At 41.6% G+C, this 17,594-nt stretch overlaps 1 protein-coding gene across 5 annotated transcripts in view; it reads right to left on the bottom strand.

Moving 5' to 3' along the window:
* Positions 1 to 1,950: 1,950 nt before the first annotated feature.
* The window catches only part of PCNX2 (pecanex 2), a 149,766-nt gene continuing 134,122 nt past the window's right edge, over positions 1,951 to 17,594 (bottom strand). For all 5 annotated transcript variants that reach the window (XM_085576784.1, XM_085576786.1, XM_085576785.1 and 2 more), the window contains 6 exons: positions 15,046 to 15,190; positions 13,802 to 14,032; positions 13,176 to 13,450; positions 12,012 to 12,199; positions 6,023 to 6,471; positions 1,951 to 3,558 (listed from right to left, as the gene is read on the bottom strand). In XM_085576784.1, the coding sequence (XP_085432910.1) occupies positions 3,385 to 3,558; positions 6,023 to 6,471; positions 12,012 to 12,199; positions 13,176 to 13,450; positions 13,802 to 14,032; positions 15,046 to 15,190 (1,462 nt within the window). In that variant the 3' untranslated portion in view covers positions 1,951 to 3,384. The remainder of the gene's footprint in view (positions 3,559 to 6,022; positions 6,472 to 12,011; positions 12,200 to 13,175; positions 13,451 to 13,801; positions 14,033 to 15,045; positions 15,191 to 17,594) is intronic.

Here is a 17,594-nt window from a genome sequence, read left to right as displayed (position 1 = left end):
CAGCTTGCTAACAAGATGGGAACATCACTATTTTCATGTTGTAGAAACAAAAACATTCTGGACTGGCTGAGTGAGGTAAGTGGCCTCTGCAGCTCTGGAAAAATTAAGTGTAGCACCTAATGCAAAAAACCTTGATGGAACTCTTGGTAAAAGGTCCTTACATGGTGGTGGCAGTATCCTTCCTGCATCACAGCTGTAGCAAGACATGAGACATGTAGGCAAACTGTTAAGCCTGAGCAGGTTTAGGGCCAAGTTTTAACAGTGTCCAGCACCCATCAGCAGGGTCACAGATGACATAAAAGCAATGAAAATCACATTTGCTTTTCATTAAAGGCCGAAACCTGCTCGAAAAATGGTGTACTTCCATCTTGCAACTCTGGGGCACCTCACGTATCAAGCTGTTTTTCAGGAGTAAAGGTGTCACTCAAAGCCTTCATGTGCATGTAGGCACTGGTGCTGAGGACTCAGGCGCCTTTTGGTGTTATGCAGAGCTGTTTGGAGCAGCTTATGTCCAAATTAAGGCTTTGTGTACAGGTTAGGTTCCTATTAATTAGCTTAGTGTGCATCGGAGCCCTTAAATGCACCTTCTGTCCCAAGCAGAGTTCACTGGGTGTATCTCTGTCTCATGCAAAAATGGGGGCATCTAAGATGTGTTTAATCAATACAACCTCATGCCTAGTTGCAGGTTTCATTTCTAACCATTATGTCAGATTATTCTGTGGAAATGTCTCATATTTAAAACTGATGTATATAGCAGTAGTCATATTACTGTTACAGCAGACTATCTCCAAAAATATGGAGAAATGTTACATGGGAGAGTTTGTGCTCATTTTGATTCTTAATATGTTATGTGTGCTTGTTAGCGGTCACTCAGGTTTTTTCAACCCACTATGCTACAATAGCAACTTTAAGACAAAATAAAAAACTGTAAGACATGGCTACAAAAAAGGAACTGATGTTTGACTCTTACCTTGACTCCTGTTTTGCTGTGTTTGCTCGCTGTTGACTCCACGAAGGCGTTAGAACCTGCCCTTTCTGGCAGCCACCCTGTGCAGCAGGAGTCTGGACTTCATGGCGTAACTGCTGTTCCCAAGGAGTTATGCTCCAGGAGACAGTGGGAAGTCAGGAACTGTGAGGCAGCTGCATTATTTTAGGATGCAGTACCAGAGGCTGTGGAGGTGGTGGAGTCTTGCAGAAGATGTGGTGCTGGGAGAAGGTGCTGTCACTGGGCCTCAATCTATGCTAAGCAAATACAGTGGCTGCTGCTGAAAGAATCTATGCAGTCATTCCCCAATCTAGTTTAGTATGCTTGAGTTGGATACACAGAATAATTTAGATTGATTTGGACTACTGCAATTACTTATTTTTGATGGAAATTGATTCAAACTTAAAGATATGAAAATTGGAGGTCTAAGTGATGGTAGGTGAATATGGGAAAGTTCTTGGTGCTTTCCAGAGCCACCTGTTTGCCCTGCCTCCATGCAGGAAGACAAAGCAGTGATGTTTTATTCTGTGGACTGCCATGCAAAAGCCCCAGAGCAGAAATGGGGCTGGTAGCTGTCAGTAGGCGTCTACCTCTATAACCTCAATCCTTCATTTGTAATGAAGCACTTCATGGACAGTGTGGTGGGACAAGAGTCATCATCTGCCTGAACTGGTCAGAAGGGAGCAGCTGAATTCAATTTCCTCTTCCACATTTCACCTGGATACTAGAGGAGACATTAGTAGGGCCTGAACTGCATTGATGACCATGTGTCTAGAGGGCTGTATATGAACACTCTGCTTTTGTCTTTGTAAACATGAGCAGAATCTTTCCTATATTGTGCTAAGCTTTATTAATAACTCATCAAGATCTGATGTGAAGTAAAAAAGGTTTCTTGATTTTTGTAAGGCAGAAAGCAAGTGAAAACAATTGCAAACAGAAGACCCAGAAACAGCTGCCACACAAAATATACTTGGATCATTTTATTTTCACTCAGTCTTACTTAGTTCTACTACTGAGATCTGAAGTGTGGCACAGTAGGAAGCTCAGAATGCAACTGAGTATTGCCTAACAGTAATGAGACTTAGGTACAGCATCTCTTGTTAAATCTTGTTAATTGGGACAAGACAGCCTGGCTGCACATCATTGTGTTGAGATTTAGAAACTATCTATGGTAGTTACAGTAAAGAGGAACAGCAAGACACTGATAGCTGCAATTCTTTTTAATTGAAAAAAAACCACACACGTGTTTGTTTAGACTAGAGTAGAAGGATTTGTTGTAGCCTTTTGGGTTTCAAAGTAGTCATGCATTCCTGTAAATTGGCACTTCTCAAACCTTGTGAAGGCATGGCTTCCCTTTTTGTATCATCTGTCTTTATTGGCAGCAGCTCAGTTTTCTCTGGGGGAGAGAAATCAGAAGGCTTTGTAATTACTGGCTACAAGCGTTTATGGACAGTGAGCTGTGTCCAGCAATTAAAGGTATTTAGCTGTTCCCTTCCTAACACAAACACTTCCAGACAGTAATTACAGCCTGCTTTGCACTTTTCTGTCCTTGAGGAGGATTCCCCGTGGCTCTTTTGCGACTCCTAAGGGTACTGTTGCTTAGAATTTGAGAAACACTACTGTAAACCAAACAGGAGCACGAGATAATACCTAATTTATGCAAAGCTGCTTTGCAAATAAGGTGCACCATATGCTCTGAAGACTTTCCATGCACTGGATACTTTCTCTTCTTACACTTGACTTTTATTAATTGGTGTAGCGTGGTTTGTTCACACAGTATTTCAGTATGGCTGCATGCAGTATATCAGTCTGAGATGCTGTGTTGCTATTCAGCATTAGCACCTGCATAACACATCAAAGAAAAATGAGATTTGCTGTTGGAAAAAAAATCAGATTTAGCTGTAATGTTACAGGACACTGTACTGTCCTTTTATGTGTTCATTGCTTCTGTTCTTAGTTGCCTCTTGCTATATACCAAATTTCAATTAGTTTGCATGCAATCAGCTGTTTAGTTGTGGCAGGAAAGAGATGTCTTTTGTGTGCTTTTCACTGAGTTGTATTAATATTTCCTACTGTATTTGTTTGTGATTCTAACCATTCCAGGGGAAGGAACGTTAAACATTGTATTCATTGTTGTATTCATTGTTCTAGGATTTACAAGAACCTGAGATGAAGTGGCACTGTGTGTTTTTTTAGGGTATCTTCCAACCCTACCCATGCCAAGGCCATTAGCTGAAGAACATCTGCTCTGTAAAATTCTTGTGTGGAAGTTAGAAAAATAAACATTTGAAGGTTGCTTATTACATTTGAAAGAACCTAAACCCATGTGCAGCTTCCTGACCTAACTCTGTCTGTATTTAATGCTAAGAAGCACATGGCCCTTGTGCTAGGAATGTTCCTTATTGCTCCTCAGACAGACTCTGCTGAGAAGCGGTGTCTTCCAGGGCCATATCTTCTTGGCTGGCCCTCCTGCACTCCAGGTTCCGACTCATGAATAGTGCATGGGCTGGACCTGCCTCCCGCTGGGGTCTTGGTTCTGTAGCATCTGTTGCTTCACAGGTCTCAGTGACTTGCTGGAAAGTAAGAAAGAAAAAGTCAACTAGTTTAGGAAATTTCAAGTAACACTTCAGCTATTTTTTGAAGTGATGGGTGCAAAGAGTTTAAAAATTGACGTAGGGATGTCATTCTGTGAAACTCCATGGGATTCTTAACATGCATTATTCACAAGGGAGTTCTGAAGAGGTACTTGTCACACTTTGTGTAACGCATAAATTTGGAAGGAAAAGCAGACCAGGAGCTGGAGGTTTAGTACCACAGATGTACATGTATAGAGAACTGTAAAGGAATTTGGATTGAAAAGGACTTCTGGAGGTCATCCAGTCCAAACTGCTGCTTCAAGCAGGGCTGACTTCTAAGTTGTTAAATTGGGTTGCTCTGGTGCTTGCTTTTTACACCAAATTTTAAATCCAACTTACAAAGAAACCTTTTCATCAAAACTGGAATGCAATTATCAGTCTGAAAACGTTAAGTGCAGTGCCACCCCACTGCAAGGAGTCCATTAGGATAAAAGCATTCCAGAACTTTGCTGTATGAACATTGAAATGAAACGTTTCCTCTTTACTGCTTTCAATCAAACCTGGCCTCTGAGCAGTCACTTTGGCCAGGATTCACCTCATCTAAATTTCACCATGTGGTCTTGCTGTGTCATTTAGGCTACTGATGGTTGGCAGAGAAATGCAGGTTTCCCAGGGGAGAATTTCCTAATAATAGCTCCAAGGATGAAGTGGATGCAGGCCTCTTCACTGAAAACAGAAGCTTTAACAGCAACCTACTGAGACATCATGCCCAAATTTTAGATAGCTTAAAGTTTGATAAGGTGAATTCTACTATTAGTATCACAGACTGGCTGAGTTCTTGCAGATTAGGCCATAAACTCCTGAGAGTTGGAATTGTACCTTCTCATTGGATATATTCAGCTGTATGTGAGGAAATATTAATACTTGTTACTGTAACAAAGTAGGATTGGACCCAGATGCATAGCATTCAGCTGACTCCTGTTGAAGTTCATGGCAAAACTCTAGGGATCTGTACCACACATGGTGTTTTAGGGTTCAGAGTAAAATACACACAGGCCATCCTTGGCTTTACACACTTGAAGTTTGGAGAACTCTTTGGAAACTAGGGAAGTTATACACAGTTCAGGAGCATAGTAACAGAAAATGCTTGGGACTTATATCTGCAGTCTTCCCCTGTCACCACTTTGGTTTCCATTAGTCTGTCTAATTATGTTGTCTGATTGCAGTCACCCTTTATGTCTAGTCCATCTTCTCATTTTTCTGCTTTCTGGTCAATTTTCAAAATTCAGGCAGCAATGGATGGCAACCCAAGTTAAATAAATACACTTAAATAAACAATAAAACAGTAACTACAACGTGAATTGAATTTTTCAGGGAAGATAGGAATAAAACTGTGAGTATATTGGGAAGAAAGCTGGAAGTTTTTTGTGTGTAGTGTTTTACTCTTAAAAAATGCTTCATCACAGGGCATACTGGTTTCCTTTTATAAACATTTCATGCAGGATTCCTTTGACTAACTTTCAGCAACAAGGTTTCAGGCCTTAGATTGAATTTCTGGTCAGAGGGAGTGACAGAACAAATGCACTATGCAGGGAAAACCATTCCTTTTCTTACAGATAAAATAATTTTAAGTCCTGCTCATGCCTTAAGTTTTAGCTTTCATATTTTTGAGATTCTGCCTAGGTGTGTAGCTCTGAGCTTCATATTAAGTGCTACTAAGTTCTCTTCACAAAGTAGGTAGAAAAAAACAATCATTTTCCAGCTTGAGACCAAGGACAACTGTTAGAAGCTTCAGACCCAAAAAGTGGGGAACTGAAGAGAGCAGACAGGGAGGATGGAACTTCATAACCTGAAGCTGTAATTGGACAATTAACCCCAATATGTAAATAGACCAAAACTTATAAAAGTGTGAAACCTTGTGACCAGTCATCCATTTTGGATCCATCTTGGGTGTAGCCCTGGCCTGGCTCTTGTACTGGCCAAGGTGTATCCTTTAAGGCCTTTTAATAAATACCTACTTTTTCTTTTAACTCTGGCTAGTTTCTGTTCTAGGTCAGCCTCTCAAGGCATAACTGCATAGGACTTAAAGCAGGCAAGGAAGGAGCTATTTAGTCTGCTGTGAAGTCTACTCATCACCTGGCTGCAGAAACTGGAGACATAAGTCCCTGTTTTGAGTGAAAGGAAAAGCAACTTTGCCCCCGTTTGCAAGTCCAGGTGTATGCATAACAGCCCCCCCATCAGCTACTCACAAACACTCTCACAGACACACTAATACTAAACAGTCTCATTGTGATGCAGCAAAATCCCCCAAAAATACCAAAATACCAACACTGTTTTGGAAAAAACTGTTCTCTGACCACTGAGAAGGAAGAAACCCAGTGCTGGTGAGGACAGCTGAGAACCAGACAGGCGAGGAGAACAGGACTCAGACTCAGTACCACTGTTCTAGCTTCAGCCTTACCCGAGCTGCCTGGCTCGCTGCTCTGGCAGATGGCCCCATGGCAATGTTCATACTGCTGGATGACTGCGTGTCACTCGTGTTGCCTCCGTCTGCAGCCGAGAGCCCAGAAATCACCAAAGCACTTGAAAAACTTCTCTTGCCGAACAGCAGGCTGAGAGTTGAGCTGGTGGAGGAGGCCAGGCTGGACCTGAGCATTGCTGCAGCTCGGTCCTGCACAGTCAACTGGCCAGCAACAGGAACAGCAGGGGACTGAGAAAACACAGATGTTGCTGAGTTGTGGAATGATAGCTGACTACTAGAAAGCCTTTGGGCAATTTCATGGGCAGATGTAGACGTTTGGATGAAAGGCTGCCGGCTTTCTACAATTGGTCCAGAGTGACTTGAAGCAGGGGGCCTTTGGTTTAAAGCACTGTGTGCCTGGACAGATTGACTCCTGGGTTTTCTCCTGCCTTCAAAAGAAAGATTAATATATTTAAGTAAGTGGCATTCTGATAAACTCCATGCTATTGACAGTGCCCCATATGTACATATTACTGTTGGCATATTACCACTGGTCTTATTAGCATAAGAACTCCAGGAAACTCCTAAACTTATGAATCTTTCTGTGTTTTCAACTACAGGTGTTCTGGGTTTTGGTCAAAATAGCTCTAGAAGTTGTGCAGAGTCAAAAGACAGTGAAATGAGAAGAGACCCCAAGCAAAGCACTCTAATCACAGGCTCACAGCTATTCTGCTATGTAGAGTTTAATCAGCCCAGTGAATGAGTGAGCATAGTGCTACTCTAACTCTGCTCCCCTTTGACAACCACACTAATGGAATGTTGAATATCCACCTTAAATGGCTTGATATAATTAAATGCAACTATAAAACCAAAAACTCTATGTTAAAACAATGGCACATTTTAAAGAATTATTCCTGCATATGGGCAGAGAGAATTTGAAAATTCAGCCAAGTGGAAGAATATAGCATTCAAGCCACAAAACAGTTTTTAAGATTAACAGTAAATTCTGAGTTCCAAGAGAGCCATTTACAGTACACCACAGACTTGAAAAAATGTCAATGCTTTTAGGTAGGATACAGTATTAGAGGTCTGAATGAGACCCACATAAGACTCTTGTCCCTTTCTGGGCAGCATGTCAATGCAGCCATCACTGGCTACAGGAAGTAGATCAGATAAGCTATTCTGACATGCCTAGACAAATCCTTCCTATACAAATACATCCCCATATTTAACATTTCTATCAATACCTTCTGTCATTCAAGCAAACAATTTCTGTATTTCTTATGCTTGTGCATTTGAATAGCCACAGAATGAAAAATAAATCATAAAATACTGGCCAGTGAACCCAACCAGTGGCCTGCTTGTACCCAGGCATTCTGCCATGGGTTGGTGTGTGCCACAGGCCCCAGCAGAGTTCACTGTTTCTGTAGACAGTCTCTAGCCCAGGCATACACAGCAAATACCCAGTCACAAAAGTGCCTGCTTGGGTTTTTTTGCTCTCTAGGAAACTCCAAACATTAACACAAGCTGGCATTTTGGTTTCCTAGCTATAGCTGTAGGGTGAGCAGTTGATGCCAGGAAATCTGTTGAGAGCCATCAACACAGAAACAAGTTTTTTCTGGCAGGCATTTCCAGGCTGGTTTTTTTTTGTTTTTTTTTTTTTTTTTTTTTTTTGTTTTTTTTTTTTTTGGTTTTCCCCAATACATGAACTCCTCCAAATACTGAAATTTTGCTGGCATAAAGGAATATAAATCTCACACTATCTTCTAAAAACATGACTGCTGAATTCATGCAGATTCCAGCAATGCAGAATTTCATATCCAAGCCATTTGCATCATATGGCTGAAAAATGATGTTTTACATCCACAGACCTACTTTTCAGAGGCTGGTATCATTATTCCTATTTTTCAAATGCTGAAGCAAAGAGAATTTAGGTAACTTGGCACAGAGTCAGATGATCAGAGCTGGGCTACAACGTAACTGGAGCTCTCTAAAACCTAGTTGGTTTGGCAAGTGTTGGACACTTTCACACATCATTTACAATGTATCTTTAGATCTACTTTTATACTCCAAACAATAAAAAATTATTTTTCTAAGTAATAAGAGCCCCAATATCTCTGCTGGAGAATGATGGGACAGACACACATGGCTCTTGGAATCTCCTGGACAATGCTCTGAAGCACAGGATGTGATTCTTGGGGTGGTCCTTGCAGAGGCAGGAGTTAGACTGTCAATGGTCCTTGTAGGTCCAGTGCAAGTCAGGATATTCTGTGACTCCATGGCCCCTGTGTACTGCTCTGCCAGTGTCCTCTGTCCTTCAGGTGCAGTGAGGGGAGCCAGGCCTGGCTGCCGTATCAGCGGCTGTGCGCACATTTCGCCTCTGCAGGGATTTATGTTCTTCAAACCCTGGGGTTCTGCTTAAGTGCTTTCGTTTTTACATCTGATGGCTATTTCAAGAGGTTACCTTTCTTAAATAAAAAGAAAGGACTGGAATTAAGAACAGAGGGGCTGTGGTGTGTTACTTTGCACCACGGCTAATGTGGCCAAACATCTGTGATTTAAATTGTGAAGCTGCTCCCTGTCCAAAAGTATTCTATATTAATTCCAAATGCAGTGGCTGGAGCACTGGGCAGGAGACCACCCGCATCTACACCTAAAAAACTCTGTCCCTGAAAACACTGAGAAAAACAAAGGCTGTTCTATAAACTGCATCATGAACTAAGGAAACTTTGTGGGAGAACCCCACATGTTTCCAGTGTTCCTGATTTTGGTCGCACTTTTATATTGGGCTTTCATTGCATTTTGCAATTTTGCAGACTCAGTGGTACCAGGCTGCAAAACGCAATATGAAATATGAAGAAGTTAAATATGCTTGATGCACAGATTATGATGGCATTGCTTTGATTATCTAGTCTGCTGTCCTATATAGCATGGGCCATAGAACTCCCCAGAATTAATTCCTGTGTGGTTTTATTAATTACTGCTATAATTTTAAAAAATGTATCCAGCATCTCTAGTCATGGAAAATCCACATCAACCGTTAATCTTTTGTTTCATTATTTATTTACTCTCTTAATATTAAAAATGTGTTCTGGATTTCAAATTTGAATTTATTTAGTTTTGTTACATCCAAATCTGCTGAGACTAACAGTCTTTGGTCACTTTTTGTTACCCAGGTAAACACTTACAGACTACGATCAAGGCATTTCTCACAATGCTAATTGCTGGAAAGCACTTTATCTTTCAACACAGGACATATTTCCCAGAATTTTGGTCATTTTTTGGCTCTTCTTTGAAGTGCTTCCAAATTAAAAATGTCCTTAAATTAGGGCACTAAGACTGCACATGGCAGAACAATATTATTATTTTTAACAGGCATAGCAAAAGTTCTTTTCCTATGCTGTGTTATTGCCTTGTTGTCCTGGTACTTACTGAAGAGTGAAGAGAGCTGGTTTTTTAACCAGCTCTCTTGAAGCCCTTCTTGAATGAGTCATTTGGTTTTGCTCAATTAAGCATATAGCTTTGATAGCCCCTCTTTCATGTTCTTTGTAGCTTTTAGGTTGGAAGGAACTGTTTCATTATCAGATCATAGAAATACATTATCTGTGTTTTTTTCTCGAAATAAACCAGACATTTATTTTCTCATTTCTACATACTGCATATTGGCAACTCTGCCTTTCTATACAGTGACAGATCAAGACTAGTGCTAAGATTTCTGTTGCTTCTAAATACTCTTTAAAAATAAACAGCCACAAGCTCACTTTCATCTTTTTGTCCCTAATGGCGCTAGCCAAAAATTCTTCTTGTTTCATTCTCTACAGTATCTTAGGAGTGAATATGGATTTCCATTTGCTACCATTTCCTTGGATTTGTTGTGCATATCTTAACAAAAGCCAGACTGCTTTTCTTATCTAAGTGTGACTACGTCTCTTGATTATGTTTTCCTGGGCAACCAATCAATATGTTTTTTTATACAACTCATAATTAACTTACTTTATTGTATGGTATGCTCAGGATCGTTATATCACAATTAAGTTCGCTACTCTAATTACTGTTGTGTCAAGTTATGAGTATGCACATGGGGATTCCTCTAACTCTAGACACAATTAAAAGCTGCAGTTATTTTATTCTTGCAATGTGATTTATATTCAGGGCAAGATTTATTCCAGTCCTACCCATTATCTTTAATGATAGGTCAAAATGATTTAACAGGAAACAAACAAGTGTCAAACCCATCCAGCTCACTGCTTTAATTTATATAATAATACCACAAACTTGTTGAAATGTAGAGTTGATTTGCTTTACATTACAAGTCCTGATCCCACAGTGATAGATCTCAGTGACCCACTGGCAAACTTAGAATCTGAGAATGGCTTGGGTTGGAAGGGATCTTAGAGCATGTCTAGTTCCAACCTTCCTGCTGTGGACAGGGGTACCTATTACTAGATTAGGTTGCTCAAAGCCCCATCCAACCTAGCCTTGAATACTTGCCAGAATGGGGCATCTACAACTTCTCTGGGCAGCATGGTCCAGTGCCTCACTGCCCTCACAGAACAGATTTTTTTCCTAATATCCAATTAAACCCCTAAACTCTCTTCCAGTTTGAAGCCATCCCCCCTTGTTCACTCCATGTTCTTGTAAAAAGTCACTTTCCACCTTGTGAACTCCCTTTAGGTACTGGAAAGTCGCAATTAGGTCACCCCAAAGCCTTCTCTTCTCCAGGTTGTACAAATACAATTCTCTTTGCCTTTCCTCATATGTAATCATTTTAGTATCCCTTCCCTGGTTTATGTCCTTCCTGTCCAGGGACCTCAGAGCTGGATGCAGCACTGCAGGTGGGGTTTCACCAGAGCAGAGAGGCAGAATTCCCTCCCTGGCCCTGCTGGCCACACTCCTTTGGATGCAGCCCAGGACATGTTTGGTTTCTGGGCTGTGAGTGCCCATGACTGGGTCACATCCGGCCTCTCATCCACCAGCACCCCCAAGTCCTTCTCACAGGGCTGCTCTCCATCTCTTCATCCCCCAGCCTGTGTGGATACCAGGGATTCCCCTGACCCAAGTACAGCACCATGCACTTGTTAAACTGCATGAGATTCCCATGAGCTTGTGCAGGTCCCTCTGGATGGCATCCTATCCTTCAGGAGTGTCACCTGCACCACTCAGCTCAGTGTCATCTGCAAATTTGCTAAGGGTGAACTCGATCCCTTCATCTATGTCATTAATGAAGATAAGAAATAACAATGGTCCCAGATGGACCCCCAAGGGACACTGCTTGTCACTGATGTCCATCAGGATCCTGGACCACTGACCACTACCTTCTGGATGTGACTGTCCAAACAATTGCTTATCCTTATCCTTATTAACATTTCCAATGTAAAGTTCACTAGTTCCACCTTGCAAATATGTCTGAAGCACTTCTGAATCCATAATTTGAGAAGGGCTCAGCTGTTAGTTGACAGAATGATTGGCAACATTTAATTTTCTCTTGGTAACTGCTATATAGACATAAGAAGCTATTTTCCATTTATTTGTTCTCCACATGCACTGATGAGTAGCCAAACCAATTCCTCAAATAAATTGCCACGGTCCTTCCAAGATAATTAAGATTTTTGCATGCTTTCTTTCTGCTGTTCCCAGCCAACAATAAGCAGAGGTTCACCATGGTACAGGCTCCCTGCATGGCATGTGTGCACTCCCTCCTATCTGCATTTCTCATTCTGGCAGCTGTGGCACCTGCTAGGCCAAAAATTACCCATAATGGATTTTGACAGTGGAACCTTTGGTGAATCACTTCTGTGTTACACTCTCCCAGTAAATACCTGGAACAATATAGGGAAGCCATCTCCTACATGTTCTTGCTCATTAGGAGCGACAAATTGCACTCTCTGAAATTAGTTTTCCTCTGGATTTGAGGACTCCCCAAAGGCATCTGCCCATGTGACCCCCCAGGAGAAGACTCCAGAGAAAGGCAAGTAAATTGTGCAAATACCTGCCCGCTGCTGGACCTCTTGAGATGAAGTTTGCAGCTGAGGGGTTCCATCCCTGGTGGGCTGTGAGCTACTGCTCTGGCTTGAATTCCCTGTGGAATTGTTGCTAGATGAAGACCCTCCTGCACTATCCACCTCTTCAACATTGCCTCTCTCGTGGTGAGCTGCTGCATGACAGTCTTTTCGCATTCTGTTTGCAGGAACACACACAGGATCAGCCACTTGTTGCACATGAAAATTTGTGTCACCACTGTTAGTCGCCCTCAAAGAGTGTTGTCTCTCACACCACTGTAGGTCTTCTGACATTTTATGAGATGGCAAAGATGATGGTGTGATAAGCTTTCTTAGAGCAAAATTGTATATGACACAAGACAATTGTATGTGACCCTTGTCTGTGTTTATTGGCTTTGGAATCCTGAAATATCTTAGGGCTCTTTATCTAATGTTACAGTGTCTCCCAAGATTAACTTCTGCATGAGGTAACTGAGTAGCAAAGAGGAATGGGCTGGAGAGAGCTCAGAAGGATGGGCTGCATAGTGGGAAACTAGCATGTTAAGCCATTAGATATAATATTGATATTTTAATGCAGGTCTTGGTATGCAAGCTGGCCCCCATTGTGTCTCCATGGTGCCCTGCCTTTCCTCAGCTACAGTGGCAACAGTGCAAGGAATGAGGCAAGGGAGCTATTGCTTTGTGAAAAGTGCAAGTAAGAATGGGAGACACAGTGTCAGGGACTGATCATACATAACTAGGGGAAGTCAGGCAGCTTTGGTGAACAGCAAGTATGTTTTTAGGTGTGCTTTGGTCAAGAACAGTAACTTGGGGGTAGATATTTAACTGCCAAAACTTTGGAGCATAACTCGCCAAAATCCACCAGCAAAAAGATACCCTTATTTCAATGGCATAAACAGTAAAATTCCATGGAATGAGGGAAGTGTCTGTAGTGATGTGTGATTTGAATGAATCTTGTTGTACATGTAGAAAGCTTTGTCATCAATGAGTTAACGGATTTTCTATTTGTAGCGCTATTTTGTTATATTCCGAGTTACTTGCAATTAATTTTTTACTCACAGATAACAATATAGAATTACTCTCTTTTAACAGAAAATACAGGGAAACTGAGACTGCAGGGTCTCTTATCAGCATAGCCAAAATTTAACACCTACCTTAACCACTTGGATTTGAACCACTTTTTAATGTTGTCCAAACTGACAGGTCCCCCCCAAATGTTCCTCAGTTGGCTGTGTGTCCCAAGGTACGAGGTGGTTAAGGGGGAAACATACATTGGATATCCCAGTGGCTGATCACATGAAGAATTAATTAAGTTCCGCAACACCTGTTTGTTGTTCTGGATGCTTCCTCTCTCCGGGTTACGATTGCGTAAGAAAATCAGTTCCTGCTGCTGGCCAGCCCAAAGCCCTCTGACACATTCCTTGTTGACCTGCAGGTGGGTTAAAACATGCAGATCATGCAACAACATTTGCTACTCAAGATGCAGAACTACAGGATCTAAGCAGAACAGCAGTGGCTGAGCATGCAAACACATCATGATGTCTTTGCACCAACAGCTTTTTATGAACTTTTGCAGCTACTCCCTGGAAAAGCCTGGAATGTTATTTCAGAGACACAAATGTGGACAGCAAAATGAAAGTCAACTGAAGAGAGCTCTTTTGGCCACCAGCTCCTACTTTAAAAACTACAATTAACTTCTCCTTTTGGCCACATTACTCAGAAATAGTACTAGTTACCAGAGCCCTAAATTACTGCAATATTAGAAAGACGGTGTATGTACCTTGATCACCTTGAAGCTCAGGTAGCTTTTGTGGAGCATGATAACTTTATATTCATCTGCTCCTTCATCTACCACGTGTCTGAGAGTCAGCAGCTCCTCCCGGTTGGACAGGACTGCGCTGCGCCAGGCTGGGTCCCCCTCATGGCAAATCACAACTTTTTCTTCAAAGGACTGGATTGCTTCGTACAAAACTGCTGGGTCCTCGTACTCATCCGGGCACGTGAACTGGTCCTGGTCGTAAAGGAAAAAGTACCAAACAGGTCAGGTACATTCATGAAAACACAAAAACTATTGACAGTAAACAAAATACTGGCTTCCAAACAGTTTCCAGCTGGTCCCCTCCAAGTGACTTGACACTTGATAAAGAGTATCTTTTGGGAGGTTCATTTAACAGTGACATAGAAAGATACTATTCCAGTTTTATTGTAACCTGTTCTGATCTCATGACTACACTGGACAAAGGCACTTGGAGAATACCAGCTTATAGTTTTGTTTTTTTTTTTTAATGGAGTGTGCAACTATGGGAGGCAGAGCTTTTGGGTAAGTTGGAGAGAGGTATCACCTAGGAGAGTCCACAGTTGTTGTGGAAATTCTTATTTTTATTCATAAATCCCCACCAACAATAGCACAGACTGGGAATCCATCAGCAAAAAACACAACACTGAAATTTCATCCAGCAGCACCACGGACAGCAATAACACCATAAAATTATTGTGCCAAAGAAGCAGATACAAATTCACAGCAGTTCAGTAACATCCAGGAACAATTATAAATATCATTAATGATAAAAGCATATAATACTAAATCATAATGTGCCAGAGCAGGAACAAAATCAACTCCTAGCTACACAGACCCTGACCTGAAATTAGCAGTGAAATCAGCATAATCAATGTATTTCCCTTCAATCTAGAAACCACCTTTATAGTATCCACACATGTAACATATGACAAGATTTTCTGCTTTATTTTGATGAAAAATGCAGGGTCAAGCTCTGCAAGGTGGTTTCAAATGGGTAGCTAGGAGGTTCAGAAAAGAAAATCAAGTGATTGCAAAATAAATAAATGCCAAACTCTTCCATCTTGGTAAAGGATGTTTCTTAGAATAAGGTGTCAAGTACTCCATTTCCCTCTTTTTCCCACTACCCTCCTTTGGGCAGTAGACAGTTGCTAAGGTATCCTGCATTTTCTAAAGAAAACAGACACAACAGTAAATGTTAAAAATAAATGCATAAATAAATGCCCTACCTGGTGTAGCTTCAGAGACATTCGGATTGCTGGGGCAACAACCTTATGCAACAGATCCATGTCTGCAAAGACCCACTCATCTTTGGCTGCTATCCGGAAGTCTCCTTTAAACAGTGCATGGAGCCCATAAAGAAAAGAGTCCAAGCTGTAAGAGAAAGGCACCAGTCACTCCCAGAAGTCATTCCCATCTCTCCAAGCCAGACCTGTCAGTCACCAGCCTCGTGCTGACCTGTGACACTCTGGCCCAGGGCAAGTGGGGTCACATCACGTTTCTTTGACAACAAAAAAAAAAATTCCTTGAGAGAGGCAGTTTTCCTTCTGTATGCTCTGTAAATGACTGGCCATGAGATGAATGGAATGAAAGATGTCCTCGGGATGGGTGACTGAGTCACAGGGTGCCTCAGGCGCTGCTTCTCTGCAGCTGTGCCAAAGAGACCAGGCCAGAGTGCCAGCCACACTCCCTGTGCAGCCAGCAGGAGTTGCTTCCTTATTTGAAAGTTTATTATCAGTCCTGTTAGCACATCTCCTTGTAAGTGAAAAATAATAATAGGAAAAAATACTTTCAGGAAATCTAAGACTTCTCACGACATTCAAACCTAAATGTGAACATTAAAGCAGATGTACCAAGAATACTATGTTTCAGAACTGTTCAGCAAACCAGGTGAGAGCAGAAATCAACCAATAGGTGCTTCCTACTCAAACAATGAGCCCTAAAGCAATACACACTGGGTTTCTTTTTTCTGATGTAGGAAACTAGATGTAGGCAGTTCTGCCTGGCCTTGCACGATGGCTTACCTGGACCTGAGATACAAGCACAACGTAAAAGCTACAAAATCAGATAGTTGTTAGAAAATGGTTGTGCAAGGGCTTTGTGAAGGGAAACCATGAACCTTCAGCACTGATCTGCACCCTGAATTACAAGACTCTCATGCCACTGTCACTTGCATAATGCTTGTAGGTGACTGCTGTCCCAATGTTGCTCCAAAGAAGTGATCTCAAAATTGAGGAAAACAGAACCATCTATTTAAAACAGGCATACCTTGCAAACCCACAGGACATTGTTTCATCTACCTGCTAAGATTTTACTCACTCTTACAACAGCTGGTCTTTTAGATTGTAAAGACTCTGGGGAGAAGCTGTATTAAGATGTTAGTAGTTTTCATTACTGCTCAGCCTTTCTCTAGAGGACACATAATCTTTCCACATAATTGAACTTTCTTAATTATTTTATAAAAAAGAAAAAAACTTTTCAATATATTCTCTTCTCAGAGAGAGGAAGAAGAAACTGAGAGAATGCCTGGCCAGCTTTAAGGCATTCTAATTTTGCTCTTGGTGGATAGCATGTCTTAGAAATTAAAGTGGAAATACATATGTTGTTACCAGAGAAACAGCTAGATACTGATTTTCTCCATTAAAGCATCATGCAATCAACTAAGCAGTGGGACCAAAACTAGCCAGAAAGGCAGGGTACTGTCACTGATGGGAAAATAAGGAGTACAGAGAAACTTTTATGAATTCTTAACTGATTTGCATTTATTAGTGCTAAGTTATGTATTAAAACATGCCTATGTAAGACAGGCACACTCAGATCTTCAAAACATTCAAGCACTGATTTCAGTGGGAGTTATTATGTGTCCTTAAGGACTGAGTCCTGGTCCCCACTGACATTCAATCCATCTTCTTCACAGTTCAGAGAATGATAATATACTCAAACCCTGCTTAATAGCTAGGAAAGCCCTAGAATGAGCTAGCTGGGATGGTGGGAGGAGAATGGTGAGTGCAGCCAGCAAGGTGAAATATGTGACTATCACCCCCTTTGAAAAGGTTACACATCAGGAAGACTCCTTTCACTTGCTCACCCACCAGACAACATCAGCATACACAGCTGAATCCCTGCCTGGAACAAAAAATATGTACCTAAATATTCTTCCCAAGAAGAAATTTTAAAAGCTACCTTGAAATCTGCATCTAATTATGATCTGTAGTATAGCTTTGCCCCACATAATGCCCCCTGTATTTGCTCTGAAAAGTTGGCTGGGACAAAGTGAGGAGTAGGCAGGAGAGCAAACTGGTTTTTACATCTTGGGAGGCTCTCAGAGTCATGTCTGAACACCAGAGCAGACAGAGAGTTTGCATTCACATGGAAGTGCCTTAGGAGCATCAGCATCAGCTAAACAGGCTGCTGTGAACTGCAGGATGTGCTGAAGGCATGGCCAGGACTAGGACAGCCAAGCAAACTGCAGCCAAGCATCAGCAGAGGGAGTGGGGGGAGGCACGTACAGCTCTCCCTGGGCTTAGGGGAGGCTCATCCATTTGTCATCCCTCTGCATAATAAGTTCTCTAACTCAGGGGATTTTTAAGAACAAACATGACTGCTACAAGGAGCAAATCAGTGGTGGCAGTAGTTGTGAGAGGCTGAGAGTCAATTATTTTATATATTGTATTTTCCACCAGAGCGGTCTGGAGGAGATTGCTGTATTCACAAAACCATGGGCATCTTTTATTCTCCTGACAATTGTAATGAGGCTTTTGGGTACACTCTACCTATA

Source organism: Lonchura striata, chromosome 3, assembly GCF_050655825.1.
Source record: "Lonchura striata isolate lonStrDom1 chromosome 3, ASM5065582v1, whole genome shotgun sequence".
NCBI lineage: Eukaryota > Metazoa > Chordata > Aves > Passeriformes > Estrildidae > Lonchura > Lonchura striata.
Note: the sequence above shows the minus strand (reverse complement) of the source record. Positions and strands in the feature narration are given on the sequence as shown.